The sequence below is a fragment of the Meleagris gallopavo genome, chromosome 7 (assembly GCF_905368555.1).
Source record: "Meleagris gallopavo chromosome 7, MGAL_WU_HG_1.1, whole genome shotgun sequence".
NCBI lineage: Eukaryota > Metazoa > Chordata > Aves > Galliformes > Phasianidae > Meleagris > Meleagris gallopavo.
The window spans coordinates 21,250,060-21,269,727 of NC_139410.1; the positions used below are offsets into that span (position 1 = coordinate 21,250,060).

The 19,668-nt window shown below is 40.1% G+C and overlaps 2 protein-coding genes across 5 annotated transcripts in view; both read left to right on the top strand.

Moving 5' to 3' along the window:
• ITGB6 (integrin subunit beta 6) overlaps positions 1-14,519 on the top strand; it is a 46,280-nt gene extending 31,761 nt beyond the window's left edge. For all 3 annotated transcript variants that reach the window (XM_085228165.1, XM_085228164.1, XM_085228166.1), the window contains 6 exons: positions 220-637; positions 1,536-1,758; positions 3,989-4,086; positions 6,857-6,976; positions 9,198-9,364; positions 10,938-14,519. In XM_085228165.1, coding sequence (XP_085084291.1) covers positions 220-637; positions 1,536-1,758; positions 3,989-4,086; positions 6,857-6,976; positions 9,198-9,364; positions 10,938-11,039 — 1,128 coding nt within the window. In that variant the 3' untranslated portion in view covers positions 11,040-14,519. The remainder of the gene's footprint in view (positions 1-219; positions 638-1,535; positions 1,759-3,988; positions 4,087-6,856; positions 6,977-9,197; positions 9,365-10,937) is intronic.
• Positions 14,520-17,432: 2,913 nt separating this feature from the next.
• Positions 17,433-19,668, top strand: part of PLA2R1 (phospholipase A2 receptor 1) — a 37,772-nt gene continuing 35,536 nt past the window's right edge. For both annotated transcript variants that reach the window (XM_085228163.1, XM_085228162.1), the window contains exon 1: positions 17,433-17,679. In XM_085228163.1, coding sequence (XP_085084289.1) covers positions 17,577-17,679 — 103 coding nt within the window. In that variant the 5' untranslated portion in view covers positions 17,433-17,576. The remainder of the gene's footprint in view (positions 17,680-19,668) is intronic.

A 19,668-nucleotide genomic window follows, 5' to 3' on the forward strand; every position in this document is an offset into this window, starting at 1 on the left:
TAAGTAAGGAACAGATTACCAAAAACATTAATTCATAGGAATTTAAAGAACCTATATAGAAAGTTTGGTTGTTTGTTTTTGTTTTTTTTTTTTTTTGTTATTGTTGTTGTTTTTTTTTTAATAATCTTCCTTCAAGCAGGGAAACTCTTGTTCCATGTTATGCATATATTTCCAGAATATCCTGCAGTCTATGTATGCAGACACCATTTTCTCTTCCAGGTCTCTTTCAATGTGACCATAAATCTGCCCACTTGTGATAAAACCACCAGGCACGTTGTGATAAAACCAGTGGGTCTCAGTGACATGCTGGAAATGGAAATTCTTCCCCAGTGCAGCTGCAGCTGCCAGGCCAAGGCTGAGAGGAACAGCTCTAAGTGCAACAAGGGGAAAGGCACTTTTGAGTGCGGAGTGTGTGTCTGCCACCCCGGGTACATGGGTCCACACTGCGAGTGTGATGAGAATGCCCTCAGCACTGGATCCTGCAAGGGCTCCGTGGAGCAGAGCTCCTGCAGCGGGAGAGGCAGCTGCTATTGTGGGCAGTGCGTTTGCCACCCATCCATGTATGGAAGAGTTTATGGGGCGCACTGTGAGTGTGATGACTTCTCGTGTGTGAGACACAGAGGACTTCAGTGTGGAGGTAAGCTCCCTGTGGCTTGTATCTAGTGTCTGTGATTCAGAACACTGTTGTATCCCTCTTATTTATGAGCCTGTGAAGCTCTCTTTGTTGTATATTTGATTACAGTCAGTATGTGTAAAAATAGCATGATCCTTAGATTTAAAATATATTTTTTACCCTATTTTGAAATTTTTTAATGGAACATCTTTAGCCACACCACAGCTCATAGAAGCTGGTATCGCTTTATTGGACTTTACCCACCTCCGTCACAATGGGTTAGACTTTTAGTGGTTGTAATGGCTGTAGCTTTAAAGGAGTTTAATTAAGTTATTGACATACATTGATGTGAAGCAGTGTACAACTTCACTCTGATTAACTTCACTCTTAAACATTTTGGGACACATTCTGATTTATATATATTATATAAATTTAACCCAGTAACCTAGATGATTCCAGCTGTTCTGGGCTTTTGTGAGTATGATACAATCAGAATGTGAGGAGTTGTGTTTGTCATTTTTTCCTGGGCTCTCCAATCATCAATCAGAAGTGATTCTACTGAAACACTGGGAATAGTATTGAACTGGCAGGAACCAGCAATGAGATTTTGCTGAATAGATAGGCTGGATTCATGCTGCTGGAAATGAAACAGGATTTACCTATTAAGATGTGCACTGTTGGGAGATAACAATCTTTGTGTAAGACTCCAGTGAAGAGAACGGAGTTGCGCTGGCTTGCAGCCAGTCTAAGTAAAAATTTGATCCACTAGCTTAAAACTGAAACACGAAGGGGAGGAAGAAAGAGGTTTAAGAGTGAGAAGTGTTGGAATAGAGAAAATATCTGTTATTAAGAATGATTTTAAAGGCTGTCATTCCAATCCATATTGAAAGACTGAGCTGCAGTATAATAAATGGTTTTCCAGGCAATGGAGACTGTGACTGTGGCGAATGCGTGTGCCACAGTGGATGGACTGGTGAATACTGTAATTGCACAACTGACACCAGCTCCTGCATTTCTGAGGATGGAATGCTGTGCAGTGGGAGAGGTGAATGCATCTGCGGGTCGTGTGTGTGCATACATCCAGGGGCTTCAGGCCAAACGTGTGAAAAATGCCCGCTGTGTGGTGACCCTTGCAGTTCCAGAAGGTAAGGTGCTGTTTTTATGTCTGATTTTGATGTCATTGAGCTATTTCCCAAAATGCCTCAGCAATGTGTTTATTGCCACAACAACAGGTTGGATTTACAGATCGGAACCCAAGAGCTTCTTGTCTATTGAGAGGAGTAATCATAACTCACACATCAACTAGAGTATGATTCTTGTGAAAACAAAACAAAACAACAACAAAAAAAAAGAAGGTGGAAGAAAACAATTTAATCACCTTCAAGCAGCACAAGTAAAATACACTTCCAGTACTGTCCCTGGCTATACTAAGAATCAGAATCGCACCATTATCTGATAACATCAGACAAATACAGATCAGTTTCCTTCCAGTCCACAATGCAGAATGAAACCATCCCAACAGAGTCACTAGGGCAAATTAATGAGGACTTGTAGGGAAGAAACTCATAAAGTTTGGAATTTGCATTACTGTTCACAAACACATGAACTAATAAGGTTACGTTGTCTGCTCAAGCTTTGCACATGCATATTTACAAATTGAGTTAATCTTGATTGAATTAAGGAGGCCCAACTATCTTGCTTTGTGACTATGTCATGTCTACTTGCTTAAAGTGGAGGCCCATTCCTCCTCCACACCAGCTCTACACCACTGCATTTTCATGCCTGTCTTTCCAGTCTACCCTATAGCTGAGCTAAGAAACCCTTCTGTGGCACACAATATAATCACCATTTATGCTAGTACTACATTTGACCCACAAAAGCAAGCCAACCAGTTTGTTCAAAGCTCATGCGCACTGGCCATAGTGAACACAGTGTAAGTAAAGAAACTTCTGCACACAGGTGCTTGAAACACAAAGTACAATGCTGCTGCTTTGCTCTGCCCAGTTTACCAGGGAATAGAAAGTATTGAATTACATGATGAGCATTGCATTAGCCTATTTAAACATACATACGCTATGCAGTATCAGATCTTTTGTCTCCATGCAGTCACTTCCTTTGCTGAGATGTGGGGCAGGAGCAGCCAGTGTAACACTTGGCAGACGGGGGTAGGGTAACCGAGAGTGCCAGGAGGACAGGTCAGAGGGGACTGAGATTAATGGCTGTGAGAAGGAGAGCGATAGTATGAGGAAACATGGAAAACATGGCAAAAACACCAACAACACTCTATTTGTCTCCATGAGATAGAGGATATCCCATTACCTTCTCGCTTTTACTATTCAGCATCTCCAGAGCGAGTGTTAAGGTCATCTCCATCATGAGAAGATAATCTCAGCAGCCTCAGCATATTCTCATGGATATGTGTGACTCAGTGCAACAGGAGATGGCCAGGTTTTCCTGAGATGTTTTGTTGCTGTTATTCTATTTTCCTTTCTCTAAGCTGTCAGTACTTTGGGGCTGTTCTTAGAGTCTCAACTCCTGAACTTGACCGAAGCTAATTGTGCAGAATCAGCAAGATATATTCTTCTTCAAAATTTTTCGTTTATGAATTCTGTTACATTTTCCCCTTTTTCTCCCCATGAATGAACTCTGGATTTATGAAAGTTCACATTGCATTTCTGGGAAGATTTTTACAGACTTCTAATGGAATTGGCTTAGATTCCGCAGTTTAAAATATTTTAGCCATCACTCTGTTAAATGAAGTAAATGATTTGAAAATTCTTTTCCAATAAATGCATTAGTATAATTAGCATCTAAGTAATTCCTGAGACAAGCAATCATGTTCGAGATACATCTGTTGAGACACCTGAACTGTGTTTAAATACATTATTCAGTAGACTTTCAACAAAGGAAGACTTATAGTAGGTGCCCCAGCTTGATCTCACTGAAGTCAATTTCAAATATTGTTCGTCTGATAGACATTCCTTGGGCTGGTATTTAGTGTAAGCTTACTTCAGAATATTTATACTTGAAAATGAATGTTATGTTATGTCTGAGTAACCTCATGTCTTTGATAGTCCCACATGAATAATGTTGCCTGGGGTTCTGTCTGGTAGCTAATAAGCTGGGAGAGAAAGAGGACAAGAGAGAGCTTATTCACAATACCTTCATTCAGGTAGCGTTGTTTTTGTTGGATAGCTTTTTTTTCTTTTTTTTTTTTTGGTGGCAATACCTATCATATTTCTGAGAACCACTGTATCCATAGCACAAGACCTTTTGTTTAGATTCTTTTTAAAATGCAGATGCATATGTAGTTGCTTTTATATCAGGACTTTGTGACAGACAGAGATGGATGAGCTGCTGAATTATTTTCTACAGGAGCTGTGTGGAATGTCATTTGGCTTCTGATGACAAGCTGCAGGGAGAATGCAGTGAAAAATGCAAATCAGTTGACGCAACTGTCAGCACTGCAGAGGGTTTGTATACTCAATCTCTTTTTTGTGTGTGGGTGATCAGTGATAGCTTCCACTTTTGGTAATTTTACCTTTGAAAGTAGCTTTGTTTTTCTGCTGTGGAATTATATTAGGCCTCATAAAGCAATCTGTCTGCAGTTTTTCTGCTGTAAGTAGGAAATGCAGATCAGGACTGGCATTACCTCTCCAGGTTAATTAAGTCATTGGATCACGCCTACTTCCTAAGAAGCTTATGTAAGAAAGAACAGAATTTAAGTACCAGTTCCTGAAAATCATTGGCTGATGAAAGTCCCTGTGGTTGTCACACCTGTACCATAGGTTCCAGTGGGGCTTCTTTTACTATACAAATTCAAAACCTGACTCCAGTCCTTATGCAGATGGTTGATTACCATCTGCAGACACAATCCTTTAACTGTGGCAAAGTTGTTGTTCTTCTTGTCAGGCTTTATTGAGACATTTCTGGTGTCCTAAGGGCTAAGCATATCTTTCAGTTACTCACAGTAATTCAGAGTTGCACTCCATCAATAGGAATTCCGCAGCAGGAACTGACCTGGAATGAAGTATTATCTTTGGTAAGAAATATAACTTTACATGGAAGAGTGCATCAGGGCATTTTTCAGTCCTACAGAGGAATGTGCTTGCCTGTACAGTAGGTAGGCTCTATTTATTCTGAATAAAGGAAATACAGTCCTATGGCAAAAAGCAATTGGTAGCTGAGGTAGGACATGCATGCATTATACACAACACAGATTTAGTGTTAGCATTAAATTAGGCAAGCACAATACTTACAATGGTAACACAGAATACTGTATGCATAAATAAAGAACAAATCTTATAAACTGTTGGAAACCCATCTGCATATATGAAAACATTTCATGGATACATATCTTTCCAAGATCTCTCCAGCTTTATTTTTTGCTCATGATATTCCTCTGTAATACAGAGTTTGAAAGTGGCAAGTATTTCCCTTGTAAGGAAGATGTTTCGTCTTAAATACATGTAAAATACTTCAGAGGATTAGTTTTGGTAACAAGGTAGCCTCATTAAGATGTACTGAAGGGGGAAAAAAATAAAAAAAATTATACAATTAAAAATCCTGAAATCAAAACCATATTCCCTAAACAAAAATATTTTGAAAAAAGTTTATCTAGATCATCACAGTATTTAAGACAGATTTTTATCATGATTTTATATGGTAGCATAATGCTTCTTTGTGCTTTGTATTTCAGCTTCTTTAATTTGTTGTGGCATTTTGAAAACCATAAATACACCTAGGCTAGATAAAAAGGTTTACTCTTTCTTTTGCACACATATGTTGCAACACAATGACAAGAGCTGGGAAGCCGCAAAGAGAAGTTTACCTATCTGAGTGAATTTTTGCACCTAGGAATTGTCTATTCTTTAGTCTTCACTCAGTACCTCTTGTCCTAGAAATAACATCAGAGGAGTAAAAATATTAAGCATAAGTTGGATTCCTAAGCTGGCATCTTTTCATTCAATTCTATGTCCGTGAACATACTCAGATTTCTACATCCCATGGTCTCCAGTTATGACATTGAACTAAACTAAACTTATAATAAAAAATGCCTTCCTTATATCTAGTCTAAATCTCCCCTCACTGGATTCTTTGGATCTGCTTGCTTAAAGGAGTTGGGAAACAACAAATATTGCAAAACCAGTGATAGTATTACTGGAACTGTGACCTGGCAGAGAGTGTCATTAATTGAGTGCGTTCAGTCAACAAAAACAAATCTTGACAAATCAGCATGTCTTGTCCAGCTGTCACCTTAACACATTGCTCTGGACAAGGCAACAGATTAAGTACAAAATTATCACAGATCAAGACCAAGTTTTCATTAACATCCAACCAGATATGGCTCTCACTTAATAAAAAGACTGTCAACTGATTGCACTTTCATACTCCTTCTACTCTTTGCTATATAACTCTTTCTACGCTTTACTTATGATAAAAAGTGAGCATTTATTTCTTTATGCATGATAGATTCTTTAAAATCTATTATTCTTGTCAGGTTCCTATTTTACATTTCATTACTCTTCCTTGATATTCAAGTCCAAGAACTAAATACTTTCGACATAGTTGCTTATGACATTTCAGGAGGAGTTTTGACTGGGTAAGAAACAGTGTAAGGATTGTATAGAGGTAATATATTTCTTTTTAAACAAATGTTTGAGAACTTTACTGTCCTTTTTGCCTCTACAAATAGAAATCTAAGATTTTTTTTCTAAAAATGTATTGAAAGCATACCTAGCTTTCCAATGCTCTTTAAATAATGGGTTTTATGGGAACATAATAAGCATTCAGCCACAGCACTTGTGGACCTGTAGTCTGAATTTTCAGTCCTCTTCTTTGCTTTATACTGCCCCTTCTTTATACTGCCTGTCACAACCAGTTTCTCCTGCCTCCCTCTTGCCTTTGAAGGAAGAAATAAATGGCAGCCCTTTTATCCACATCCATTTCTGTTCAGTATGTGCCATCTACTTCTGAAATATAACCTAGGCATGTGAGAAGTAGTTCTAAACCAAAGAGAACATATTGCATACTTTGTCCTATAACTGGGGATGTTTCCCAAGCAGCTGCCTGTTAAGCATCTTGGAAGCACTTCCACTGAAATTCTGAGGGTACTTCTGTTTTCTTCTTATACTCTTTGCTTTATACAGAGGTTGTGATAAACATGATGCCAGCAACCTCATGCAATAACTTGCATGCTGAACTTCGTTTGATCTAACGGATGATTTTTTTCCTCCTTTGCAGATTTTTCAGAGGATAAATCCATTCCTTGCTCTTTACAGGGGGAGAACGAATGTATAACCACTTTTCTTCTGACTGTAGATGAACAGGGCAAGACAGTCATTCACAGCATAAAGCAAAAAGGTAAGCAGTTTTGTTACCTTTTCTACGTGACATCTAATTTGAAAACACAGATGGGAGCGACAATCAGTTCCAGCAACACAAGAAACTGAGCTTTTCTAAACAGCACTGCACCTCCTTGTGTTTGCAGCTTTGCTCTGCCCAGGCAAAAGAGCACCTCTCAAACCACTTATTTAATGCTACTACAGTAAAATAAAAGCTTGGTCTGTCATGGAAAATGGGCAGAATGATCCATTGGGTTAATCAGACTTTGCTGAACTCTGCACTCAGGCTTTCTCGATGGCATGAAACAAGCCACTTCACCTCTCCTCAAGTTTCCTACCAATAAACCTTTTATCACTCTCAGAGCTGCAAGAGTTTGTTATCTTTTCTAAAGTCCTGTGCAGATGATGATAACAAATGTCCTTTGATTATACGAGAAAACGATAACCCATTTTGAAATAACATACATTTTACAGATTGGCAAACACTCAAAAGACGCTATCTGACTGCATCGCCCACCTGATGAAATGCTGGAATATCTTTGTAATTATCTTTAATGCTGTATTATTCAATTTTGAATGCACTGCCTATATAACAGATATTCAATAGATCTTTTTACATCCTATATATTTTTTTTTCTTTCTTTCTTTTTTTTTTTTTACTACTATTTCACTACTTTTACTATTTCAGTAAAGCTCCTAATCTTGTGGGACAGGAGAGAACACAGGCACCGCTTTTCAGCTACCAAACAGTTTGGTTTCCAGGCAATAAAATGCATTTTTTTTTCTGACACACCCAGTGTCTCAGTGCCAAATATTGATTCTATTTCATGGAAAGCCATGCAGATTTGTAACTTAGTTTAGCTGGTACAAACGGCATATATTTTGTTAACCCTGTGTGTAGCTTTTCTCTAGCATACATGTGATAATGATGGTGATTTCACTGCACAAAAAAATCCTGCTTCTATAGTCTGGTTTTATATAGGTTATGACTGAAGAAAGAAGTTATAACAAACATTTAAATTAAAGAAACACATTTGTTTGTAAATTATACTTCTAATACGTAAGGGTAAGCTACTGAAAGATTTTCTCTTTATTAAATCCATTCACTACTTTCTTTTTACTTTTAGTCTAGCTCTCTCTTTGCCTCTTGTCATCTGTGATGTTTCGAAGCCTAACACAGGTGTCTTTGTTTGAAGTCATTCTTTCTGTTTAAAAAAATATTTACCATTTTAGTACTTTGTTTGGCTCCCATTCTAACAACTCATCAAATTCAAGTCGCCCATAGTGAAGTACTTTACCCCTTCAGCTAGGTGAACACAACTCCCTCCAGCCTCCCTCTGCATCGCTGAAGCAGATGACGGTCTTCCTATGTGCTATTTTAATTGAATCAAACATCTTGTTTTGTTGAAGCAAAAACTTTTTTTTTTTTTTTTTTTTTGTCTTTGGAATGCTGTATGATAAATCTTACTGGAAAACATGAAATGTGAAATTCCTTCAAAGAACTGAACTTGTCACTCTGGCAGTGTTACAGGACAAAGTTCTTTTTCCCTACTGTTACTTTGACACTGAATTTCTACAAGACTGTCACAGACAAACTAAGTATTTCGGATGCAGTACAACCATGTTCTCCTGAACACGGTAGTTCAAGATTTCTGCTCAGCTGCTGTGAGATTCAACAGAATTTGGTGAAGTTTAGTACTTTTTGCTTTTCAGCAAATCTAATGTTTTTTTCCTCCTTGTTTTCATGACTGAAATGCAGTTTCCTCCTTTTTCTCAATATCATTGGTACCTTTACACTGATACATATGCAGCTAGGACTATATATGTATATAGGTTTTCTCCACAACAGTCTGAATATGAGTCAGTTGAAGTAAAACTTCAGCTGTATACTTTAAAATTCATGATTTTGTCAAAATATTCCTATTTTTTAGAAATACGATGACATAAATTTGAAAATAATGTTCTAACTTTCCTCCTCAAAATCTGAGTCTGTATTCAGACACGACAGCTAAATGTGCCAAAATAGCAGTGGAAGTAATTAGCAAGAATTTTTTTTTTTACATTTCAAGGCAATATTTTTCAGCCAATTAGCCAACTGATAAGAGTAAAATAATATGGACTTGAAGGAAAAGGTATGCTCAGCTTCCAGCAAATGAGAACAGAATGCTTTTTGGTTGTCTTTAATTGCCTGAAACTTATTGATTGGATATCTACACTCATAACTGTTTGTCTTTCCACAGATTGCCCAGAGCTTCCAAATATCCCAATGATAATGGTGGGTGTCACCCTTGCTATCCTTCTGATTGGCATTGTGTTACTTTGTATATGGAAATTGATGGTGTCAGTTCAAGACCGAAAAGAAGTGGCCAAGTTTGAAGCAGAAAAATCAAAAGTTAAATGGCAAACGGTATGTTAAATGCACTAATTTTACATGAGGTTCTTTATTTTTGTTTCATGAGGCACAAATGCCCTTAAAAATTCTATTTGAGTCTTGGTTGTGTTCTTTTAAATGGATAGATTTTACCAGTAGATTTTCATTACTTTTAATTTAGGGATGAAAAATAGCCAGAGTTCAACCTTCTGGTTTAATTCCTTCCACATGTAAGTTGAGTAGATAACATTTTGTTAGTTGTTTTTGTTTGTTTGTTTTTTTAATTAATATCTCACTTCTGATTAATCTGAGCATAGTTGCTCACTGTCTGTGTAATTGCCAGAAGCATGCTCCTCAGATGCAAAGCCTGCTGTACAAATGAGAGGTTACCAGTGCCCTCTGTAACAGCTTACGCAGCAGTGTCCGCTGTCCAAAATGTATATAAAAGGACAGAATGATCTACCCTTAGCTTCTATCTATAGCTTGCATAGGTCTAATGCAAGCTGATACCACGTTCCTTTTTCCTATTTCCCCTTTGTCCTTGGCTTTCTTGTTCTTCTGTGATACTTCTACAACTTTTCAGACTTTCTGAAGAAAAAAAAAGATTGAGTAAGCATTTCTGATGGGTGCCAGGAGGATATGCAATATGCTACAGTTTACTTAGTTGCACTCCTCTACAAAACCAAGGATTGCAACATTTCTGCAAGAAGGGACACTGCCTGCCTTTCGGTTTCTGTGACAAGAAAAATTAGTTTGTCACAGGCAAGGCCTCTTGAGAATGTTTTCCTAATCCTTCAGGAGGGCGACGCATGGTAAGAGGAAAGGGAAGACTACAGTAGATAGAAATATTTTATTTTCTGACACAAAAGGAATGGTGAGAAGCCAGTAGAAGGAGCCCAGGTGGGACTTGCCCTTCTCTCAGTGTGTAGTAGTTGGCGTGGCTCTCACAAGAACGCTCTGACAAGTTGCACCTCCCATCTCACAGCTGTTTTCTCGATGTTTGTGTATTCTTTGTGTTTTTAGAATGGTTCAGTCATGTTTAGTTCGCAAAGATCAGATCTATTTGGTAAGGTATTGTTCGAGTGTGTGCATTAACTTAATCTGGGAAGTAGTCTAGGGCCTTCCTGCCCAAACACTGACTTGCACTGCCTCAGGCTGGGCTCATTTTTATGGTTTGGAATATCAGAACACAAATAAAGTCTATACTGAAATGATGAAAAGTACAAAATAACTTCTGTACAAAGAAAGACCAGAACACTTTGCAGTGGGGAAGTAACAGTGGGAGGAGGATGTGATACTATAAAATTATGACTGTGGCATTGAATATAGGATGTTTTTACACTGCACCAAAATGGTAAGATAGCAGGCTTCAGAGAAACAAAAGACATTGTTATACAATGCCTTTTTGAGGCCACACGATTTATTTCCAAAGGTATTTCAGATGATAAAACTTGGCATAGATACAAAACAGAGAAACCTGTAGAAGGAAGGCATCCTCTCTGCTCCAGCAAAATTAAAGATGGTGGTTTGCAGCAACACAAGCTTGCAGCCGAAGACAGTTAAACTCTGAATTATTTGCTTTTCTTTTTTTTTTTTTTTCTTTTTTTAGGAAACAAACCCACTGTACAGAGGTTCAACAAGCACTTTCAAAAATGTAACTTACAAGAACCAAGAAAAGCAAAAAGAGGCCATGGCTGCAGATTTCTATTAGCACTTTGAACCCTACAAACTTAGTTTTAGTGTCAGGAAATCTAAAAACACTAATTTTTGTCTCTTCTCAGTTGATTATGTGCTCTTTGTTTGCACACTGCAGTAGTATAATCATTCTGTTAGATAAAATGTATCTTGTGGTGGAAGAGCTATAGGTAATAATAGCAGTAAAGGTTAATAGAAATATATTTTTTAAAAACTGTAATATTAAACCACTTCCATTTCAGAAAAATGGTATCATCTAATATTTTTAATTAGCTCATTAATACTGAGCTGTATATGACTTTGTTCATCCACTGAATCTGATATGTTCATGTTTAGGAATGTATTTATACCAGTCTGTTTGGTGGTCTGGCTTACATTTAATAAGGTAAATTTTTGATAAATGCTGCTTAAATTATGGAGGTCAGTGGTTTCTCGTATTGACTCTGTAACTGAACAGGTTTTCATCAGAAACAAACGATGTGTGTTTTGGCATAACTTCCATGTATCTAAGGTATATAGAAGTACTCCTCTCCAGTTCTTCCTTCTTCTCCTACTTCCCTCTTTCCTTGACCTTGAATTGGTTGCTCTTTGATGTGGTTTAAGAATCAAACCCCTAAGATTATCTCAGGGAAAGCTAAATCAAGCCCTAATTCACATAATTGCTTTCTGTCTAGGTATGAAAGATTTTCCCCCTCTTTCATTTAAATTTCAGTAGAGAGGATCAAGAGCAAAAGAGAAATATTTGCAAATTAGAGACTGCAATAGAGAAATTTTAGATCAGAGGATTTTTACCATTCACATCCTGTTTGGGCACTCAAAATAAACATCTCATGCTAGACCATTACATGAACTCCTGCATTAGCTCTTTACATGCATGGAAAGCTTATGCACAAAGGCTTAGTATCACAAAGACACTAGTTTTTTGTTGAGAAACCCTAAACTGAGAGGTTCTTTCAATGCCCAGCAACCAAACCATGTGTTGATGTGTGAAATAATACATATTCAACTCTTTGGGGCATTTTTTTCAAACTAAGCAATAAATAGATCAGTGAATTCCACCTGCTATTAATTTCCATGCCGCTACTGAGGATTTTTAAATCACACTTTTAACTGGGTACTAATTACTCACCATAACTTCTTAAATTATAATGCTGGTATCCTGACATTAAGAAAAGAACCCTCAACAACATCAGCTAACCCAATGGATTAAAAAGTTACAATTCTGGGCTATTTTAGGCTAACAATAGTGTAGTTTACTTTTTAACATCATTTTTTTTTTTAATGCTCTGGAATAGATGGTCAAAACGCATGTACTCAGAAGAGAAGACTTAGAAAACAAAGATACACTGGCACAGTCACAGATGGTTATGTACATTCCCTGTGGTAAATTATGCATTTGATCTAAAAACTTGTTGTCCATTTTGTAATGAATATTTACAAAGTCTGTGCAACTTCAGTCTCTGTATCATCTACAACCACTGGATGTGAGACTGATACTATCATGCCTGTTTTAGGGCCTGATCCAAAGCCTATTGGAATCAGTGGCTGCAGATGAGGATCTAGTTTCAGTGAAACTATTAGTTTTGGTTTACAATGATTGTTTTGTTTAAACAAACCAGTTAATGCTGTCTATAAGTGGATTAGAACCTATGGCATATATTTCTGTGCAAAGAGAAATAAACAGTATCTGATGCCTTTGGGAAGAAGGTGCTGTGATGAGCACATAAGAAATACAAAATGATTTCAGTATGAAGGGAATGATGACTGTCATTAAACTGGAACAGATTAATTACAGATTACATCTTTATTCTTCAGTACTCTTGCGTATCTCAAAATGAAAGTGTGCATAGACAAATTTTCCCTTATTTTCTCCTTATTACCTTTGTTTTCCCTTGCTTTCTCCTGTTTCCAACCACTAAACTGCCAAAGATATTAGTGCAAGTTGCTAAATCCTGCTTCCCTGGTACACAGATAAACCCCTGGAGGTAAAGCTGGCCCCTGGGCTGTCTCAGATTCCACTTGGGCCAGGATTGCCCAAAGGAGCAGGGAAATCCAGATTTAGCCCATGTGAATAATCTGTTACTCTTCTGTTTTTCAAGTAAAGACACTGAATGTCAATATTTTTCTGAAAGAAACTGACCTAGTATTTTTGTTTGTTTGTTTGTTTTGATTTGTTTTTTACTTTTTAAAGTATAACAAAATACTCACTGTTTATTGAATATCTTTTTAAGTTCTGTTTCTGATAAAGCTCATTCTGCAGCTCAGTGTGAGTGTTGAAAGCTCTTCTTCTGTAGGTCACCCATTTCAACACTGAACTACTTTTCCATATTCAAACATTGTTATCAAAGTAGTGCTCACATTTCACACGAAATGTTTGTTGGTCTGCATTCTGTGTTTCTATAAGAGATTTCATTTCTCTAAACTCTGCAGTCTGCTCCCATCACTTACATCTTCTGATTGTCAGCAAAGATCCGATTTGGGAGGGAGACAATATTTACACTTCAGTTAAATCTCCTAGCAATCTCTTTGCAAATTATCAGAGATGTACAGAAATTGGGCAGCATCTTCTGCAGTTTCTGTGCTGTGACCTAGAGTACTACAAATGCGCTGTGCCACCTTCAAAGCTGTCAGGAAGAAAATAACTACAATTAGAAGAGAGTAAATAGAATGGCTTGGTGAGAAAGCCCTCTGCTACTGAGGAATGAACCGAGTTTCTAACAGCATTAATTTAGATCATACATCTTTTACAAAAAAAAAAAAAAAAATCCCCACAAAAATAACCAGATCTCAAGATTGTAATTGGCATTCACTGTAGAAATATAGTGGTGTTCATGTCTTTTTATTAATTATATTACTTTCATCTTGTAGTATTTGTATAAAAGTTCACTTTTCTTTTTTTCCTTTTTAACTCCACCAAATTATGAGTGGGTTGGTGTGTGGTGAGTGGGATGAAAATGTCTTTCTGCTGTTTTTACAAATACTGTTTTGACCTGGGGGCTGGACCTTGAGAGTGGCCAAAACATTTTTAATAGGAATTTTATTAACTGATGACTTAAACTAAATAATAATAATAATAATAAAAATCATTAGCAATTTTATGGTATTTGTGTGTCTTTTATATATTGTAGAATGGTATTTTCAGTAATGTGTATTGAATTGATGATTTTTCATTTGATTTATATGTTAACCTGTATTGTATGTGCCCAGACTGCATTTAACCTTGGTCTATAATTATAGCCAGTGGGTGATGAGCCTGGCATACAAGTGTGAGGTGTTAGCATATGGTACACTCTGTGTTGCCCACCATTATGCAGAAGTCCAGGTTTCTTTTGCGGTGGCCATAAGGAAATTACTGTCTGACAAAATGTAACACACACAATCTGAAAGTAAAAAGGAGATAATTCTTATCTTGGTCCGTTTGCAAGAAACAGGTAAAAACCTCAACTTTCTGTAAAAGAAGGATTATTGAACCTTCAATAAAGATTATAAAATTGAATGCATATGCTTTTTTATTCTTTTTTCATTTTCCATTTCAGCACATTTGTTTGTTTGTTTGTTCACATGATTTGATTAAACTCAGCAAATTTCTCGTGTTTTGGCATGTAGTAGCTAATTTTATAAATCCGCCTCCACCTTTCTTGAGATGCTATGTGAAAAAGATGTCTGGATATTCTTTTATCTGTGATTCTGTCACTTCTCAAGGAAGGGAGTTAATGGGTGAATTGTGTAAGCAACGCATTTCTGGAAGTCCAATTGATTACGTAAGGCATTCTTTACATACAGTAACACCTGAAGCACACAACTTGTTTAAAGCTGAAGATACATTAATTTTTTAAGTGTAATAACAGTAGTATCTTTGGAACCACATGGCAAAGTGAATAATTTCTGTTCTGTATGAATATTACCTCTCCTTTTCTTCCCCCCTCTTTTTTTTTAATCTGTAATGAAGAGTGATTTATTTTGATGTCTGCTAGTTTCCTGCTCTGGGCGGAGGGCATTCCTCTGCATCCTTGATAGAGCTGTATTTTAAAACCTATTGTATTCTACAGACACACATTAAGATCATGTTCTTTTGAGTTTCACAGTGCACTGTATCTACTGACATTGATATAATTGCATAATGTATAGTCGTGGGATGTAATTTAGAAGGCATCATACCCTGAAGGCTTATATACCTTTTTATTTTGTTTGGTTCCTAGGGATGGTTCATGCTTTGAAACTTTTCTTCAGTTTTCACTGAGGTACTTATCAGCTGACACTGACAGCCACAAGAGCACAATAATTACACACTGCAAAGCTATATGACAAAGCTTTGGCTTTGAGAAGATGCTGGTAGAAATTTGTTTCTTTATTTCTAATTCAGGCACTTTGTTCTGCCTATCACTGTGTAAACAGCAGAGAGGACCAAAAGCTGATTTTCACTGCAAACAATTCCTGCTCCTATTACTCACGCTGCTTTTTTTTTAATCATAATATAAAATTGTTTCAAGACATTCTGGTATTTAGATAGATAAAGTTCTCAAGTTATTATATATATTTTTAAAATGCTATTTTTCTATAGGCCAACTTCACTCAACAGTGGCTTTTTCATTACTGCTTCCACATTTAGACGAGGTAGGAGTATAAATAAAAACAAGCTCCTTATGTATGAAGAAACAGGAAATTTCTACTCAGTGTTCAGCAGTTGGATGTTAACCGTGTTTGGAAAACTTCAGGCTTCAAAATTCTAGTTGCTGTTGGTCCTCTTAAGTGAGAGGTTAAGGCTTACTTCCTCCAAAACTAAATTAAAAATCAAGCCTATAATTATAATATAATTACCATGTAACAAACTCTCAGTGGCTTCTATTTTAGGTTATGGTAGATTTGAAAAAAGATAGAGGAAAAAAAAAAGAAAAAAAAAACTCAAACCAAACAGAAGAAAAAAAAATATAAAATCCCCACAGTGTTAAAAGTGCAAGAGAAATGAATCCTGAGAATATATAAAATGAGGAAAAATAATTGTTCAAATTAAGGATCCTCAAAAAACAGATCATCATGTTGGTTTTACAAACCCCTATGCCCACAATGATCTTTTATTACTGCAACACAGAATAGCTCAGCTAGAAATACCCAGTGCAACTGCAGCTGCACTAGTAGGAATTTACTGGTTTAGTAAGAACAGAACAGTTCCTAGATGGTACAGATTCTTTTTTTAATTTTTTTTTTCAAGAAGGAAAATCTGAAAAATGAAGAAAAAGAAAAAAGGAAGTAAAGTTACTCAGAACGAGCAAGTTGCTAATTTGTCATTTACACAAATATATTTGGTCTAGGTTGAAAAATCCCCCCGTGCTGCTGCTCCCATAGCCCAGAGCAGCCCTGGTTTTGCCCAGTGGCACCTCTGCCTTCATAGGCAGGAAAATAAATCTGCTGTGTGTTCTGGAGCCCGTGAGCCTGCTTGAAGCTCTGGATTCAAAGCAGTCACCAAATACTCCTGAAGAGACTGAGACAGGCAAGAGGGGCCAAATTCTCAAAACCTGCTTGCTAATGAGCTTCTCTCCTAAAATCTGACCTCCTCTGAAAGCTGCTGCTCTCAGAGGCCCATTGCAGCAGCTGCGGGCTGGCAGCCTCCCGCCTTCTGAAGGCAGGGTGCGTGTTACACGGGGAGAAAATCCTCCTGCCCTCGAGCTGCTTTGAGTTGCTCAGCTCCTTCTCACACACCGCCCAAGCCCAGCGGTTGTTTTCCAGCCTCGCACCATGACTGAGGTGGGCATGGAGGGACCGAGGCCACGGGAGGTGCAGGTGTCCCAGCAGGGTGTGTTTGTGTTTACACATCGATGTATATTTTTCTATACCAATATGTCTGCTGCGAATACAGAACCACGCAGAAACCAGCCTATGCTGATGACAGCTGAGTTGTGAGCAGATTCCAGTAAAGCCATCTTCAGTTCCGAGCTTCTGCTTTCGCCTTTCCCCCGCTGCTCATAGCTTCTGTAAGACTGAACCTATGCTGAAGTAGGGGAGTTACCGAGAGCTTTCCACTCAAGGACAGCTATGTAGAAAACGGAATTAGGAAATTACTTTTCCCCACGTCAAAAATGCCTTGAGTTGACAAACTGGCCGAGCTGAAACGAAGCCTGCGTAAAGTTTGCATCCGTGGAGATGTGCTGCAGCAGAGCGGCACGCTGATAAAGGCGAACTGCGCTCTCAGCGGTTTCCCTCCCCAGTGTCCCGGTGCCACATGGCTCCCTCTAAGATAAGTGAACCGGAGCGCGGGGAGCGAACGCTCTGACAGCCTACAAGAGGGACACGCGCAGCTCTGCTCGTGTGCGACCCGGTGCTCCCGGCCGTCCCTCCCCCCCCGAGCCGGCCCCAGCGACCCGAGGCGGCAGTGCCCCGCGGCCCCTCCGCGCACCCCCGCCCCGCACCTCTCCCGCCTTCCGCGGGGTGGGATCGCTGCTCTGCCCTCCCCGGGGCAGGGCTCTGCGGGGCCGGTCGCCCGGCGCGGAGTGGAGCGGCGCGCACCGGGCCGAGCCGAGCCGAGCCGAGCCGAGCCGTGCCGTGCCAAGCCGCGGCGATGCTGGGCGCGCTGCTCCTGGCATGCTGCCTGCTGCTGGGCGGCCGCAGCCTGTCGCGGGGCGACGCCGCCCTCGGCCGAGACGAGCTGCCCTCCCTTCGGAGTGAGTGACGGCCACGGGGCGACCCTTCGGGAGGGGCGGCCGCTTCTCCGGCCCGCGGCCGTGCGTGGGGTGCGCGTCCCTGCTGCGGGTGGGGGCGGCCGGGCTTTCCGTGTGGGGTCCTACGGGTCTAGCCGCGGGGGTTCGGCAGGGAGAGAGGCCGAGGGAGCCCCGGAGCCGTGCCGTGCCGTGCCGCCCGGTGCTCGGCGCCGGTGCCGCTGCTCGCTGGTTTCCGGCACCTGGTCCAGAAGCTCACGCGGTTACGTTTTCCGCACTCCCAATAAATTCCCGTTGTTTTCCTTATTGCCACACCAGCAATTTTCTCTGCTTTTTGGGGTGGAAGGATGTGGGAGGTGAGGAGGAAGGAAGTGGAGATAACTTATGCTCCTAGCTCTATTATGCATTATTTGCGATAGTAAACACAAGTACCCGGAATTTGGAGGTGCATGCTCAGCTCCCAGCTCAGTGCTCACAGATTCTGGCACACAGCACTTGTGTGCTGTCACCTGGTCTTCGTATGGATTGTAGGAGGAAGGCGTTTCCAAAGGGAAATGTCATGTGCTCAAGTACAGGATTCTCTCCTTGGGCCCTCTTGGGGTTGCAACCTCACCTCCTGGTCCCTGGCCACAGTGTTGCTCCAGTTGTCTGCTTGCCACACTTCAGTTGGGTTTTTTTGTGAGGTCTGTATAAAACTTATCTTCTGTCAGCAGCCGCTGCAGCTCTTGAGAATCTTGCCGATAAGGGCATGCAGATGTTTTCTCGAGGGTTCTCAACTTGTCATAGAATCATAGAATGCTTTCGGTTGTAAGGGACCTCAACGAACATTCACTTTCTACTACCCCTGCCATGGGCTGGTTGCCACCCACCAGATCAGGCTGCCCAGGGCCCCATCCAGCCTGGCCTTGAGTGCTCCCAGGGATGGGGCATCTGCAGCTTCTTGGTGCCACCTGCGCCAGTGCCTTGCCACACTCAGAGTAAAGAATTCCCTCCTAACATCTCACCTAAATCACCATTCTTTTTTTCCCCCTCCCCCTTTGTTCTATCACCATATGATCGTTGAAAAAGTTGGTCCCTCCTGTTCAAAAGCTCCCCTCAGTACTGCCAGACTGCAGTGAGTTTTCCCCAGAGCCGCCACTTCTCCAGACTGCCCAACTCCCTCAGCCTTTCTTCATAGGAGGAGTCACTCCAGCCTTCTGACCATCTTCATGGCCCTCCTCTGGACCTGCCTGAGCAGATCTGTGTCTCTTATCCTGGGGGCCTCAGGCCTGGCTGCAGTACCACAGATCGGACTCATGAGAGCAGAGCAGAGAGGGACAGTCACCTTCCTTGCCCTGCTGCCACCCCTCTGTCGATGCAGCCAAGGCTACTGTTGGCCTTCAGAGCTGTGTGAGCATATTGCTGGCTCTTGTCCAGCTTTTTGTCCACCAGGACCCGCAAATCCTTCTCTGCAGGGCTGCTCTCAATGAATTCTTCTACCAGTCTGTGCACATATCTGGGATTGCCCAGACTCCAGTGCAATATCCTGCACTTAGCCTTGCTGAACCTCATTAGGTTCACATAAGCACACTTTTCAAGCTTGTCCAAGTCCTTCTGAATGACATCCCTTCCTTCTGTTGTATCAACTGCACCACTCAGCTTGGTGTCATCAGCAAACTCGCTGAGGATGTAGCTGATCCCAATGTCTTTAAAATTGGTAAAGTTGAAGAGCACTGGTCCCAAAATAGACCAGTAGTGGGCACCGCTTGTCAGTGGCCTCCACCTGGACTTAGAGTTGTTGACCACAGCTCTCTGGCTGCAGCTGTCCAGCCAGTTCCTTACACCCTAAGTAGGCCAATCTTCAAATCTACCTCTCTCCAATTTAGAGATTAGGACGTGGTGTAGAACCATGTCAAAGACCTTACAGAAATATGAATAAATGACATCAGCTGGTTTTCTTTTGTCATCTGATGCTGTCACTCCATTATAGGAGGCCACCAAATTGGTTAGGTACAA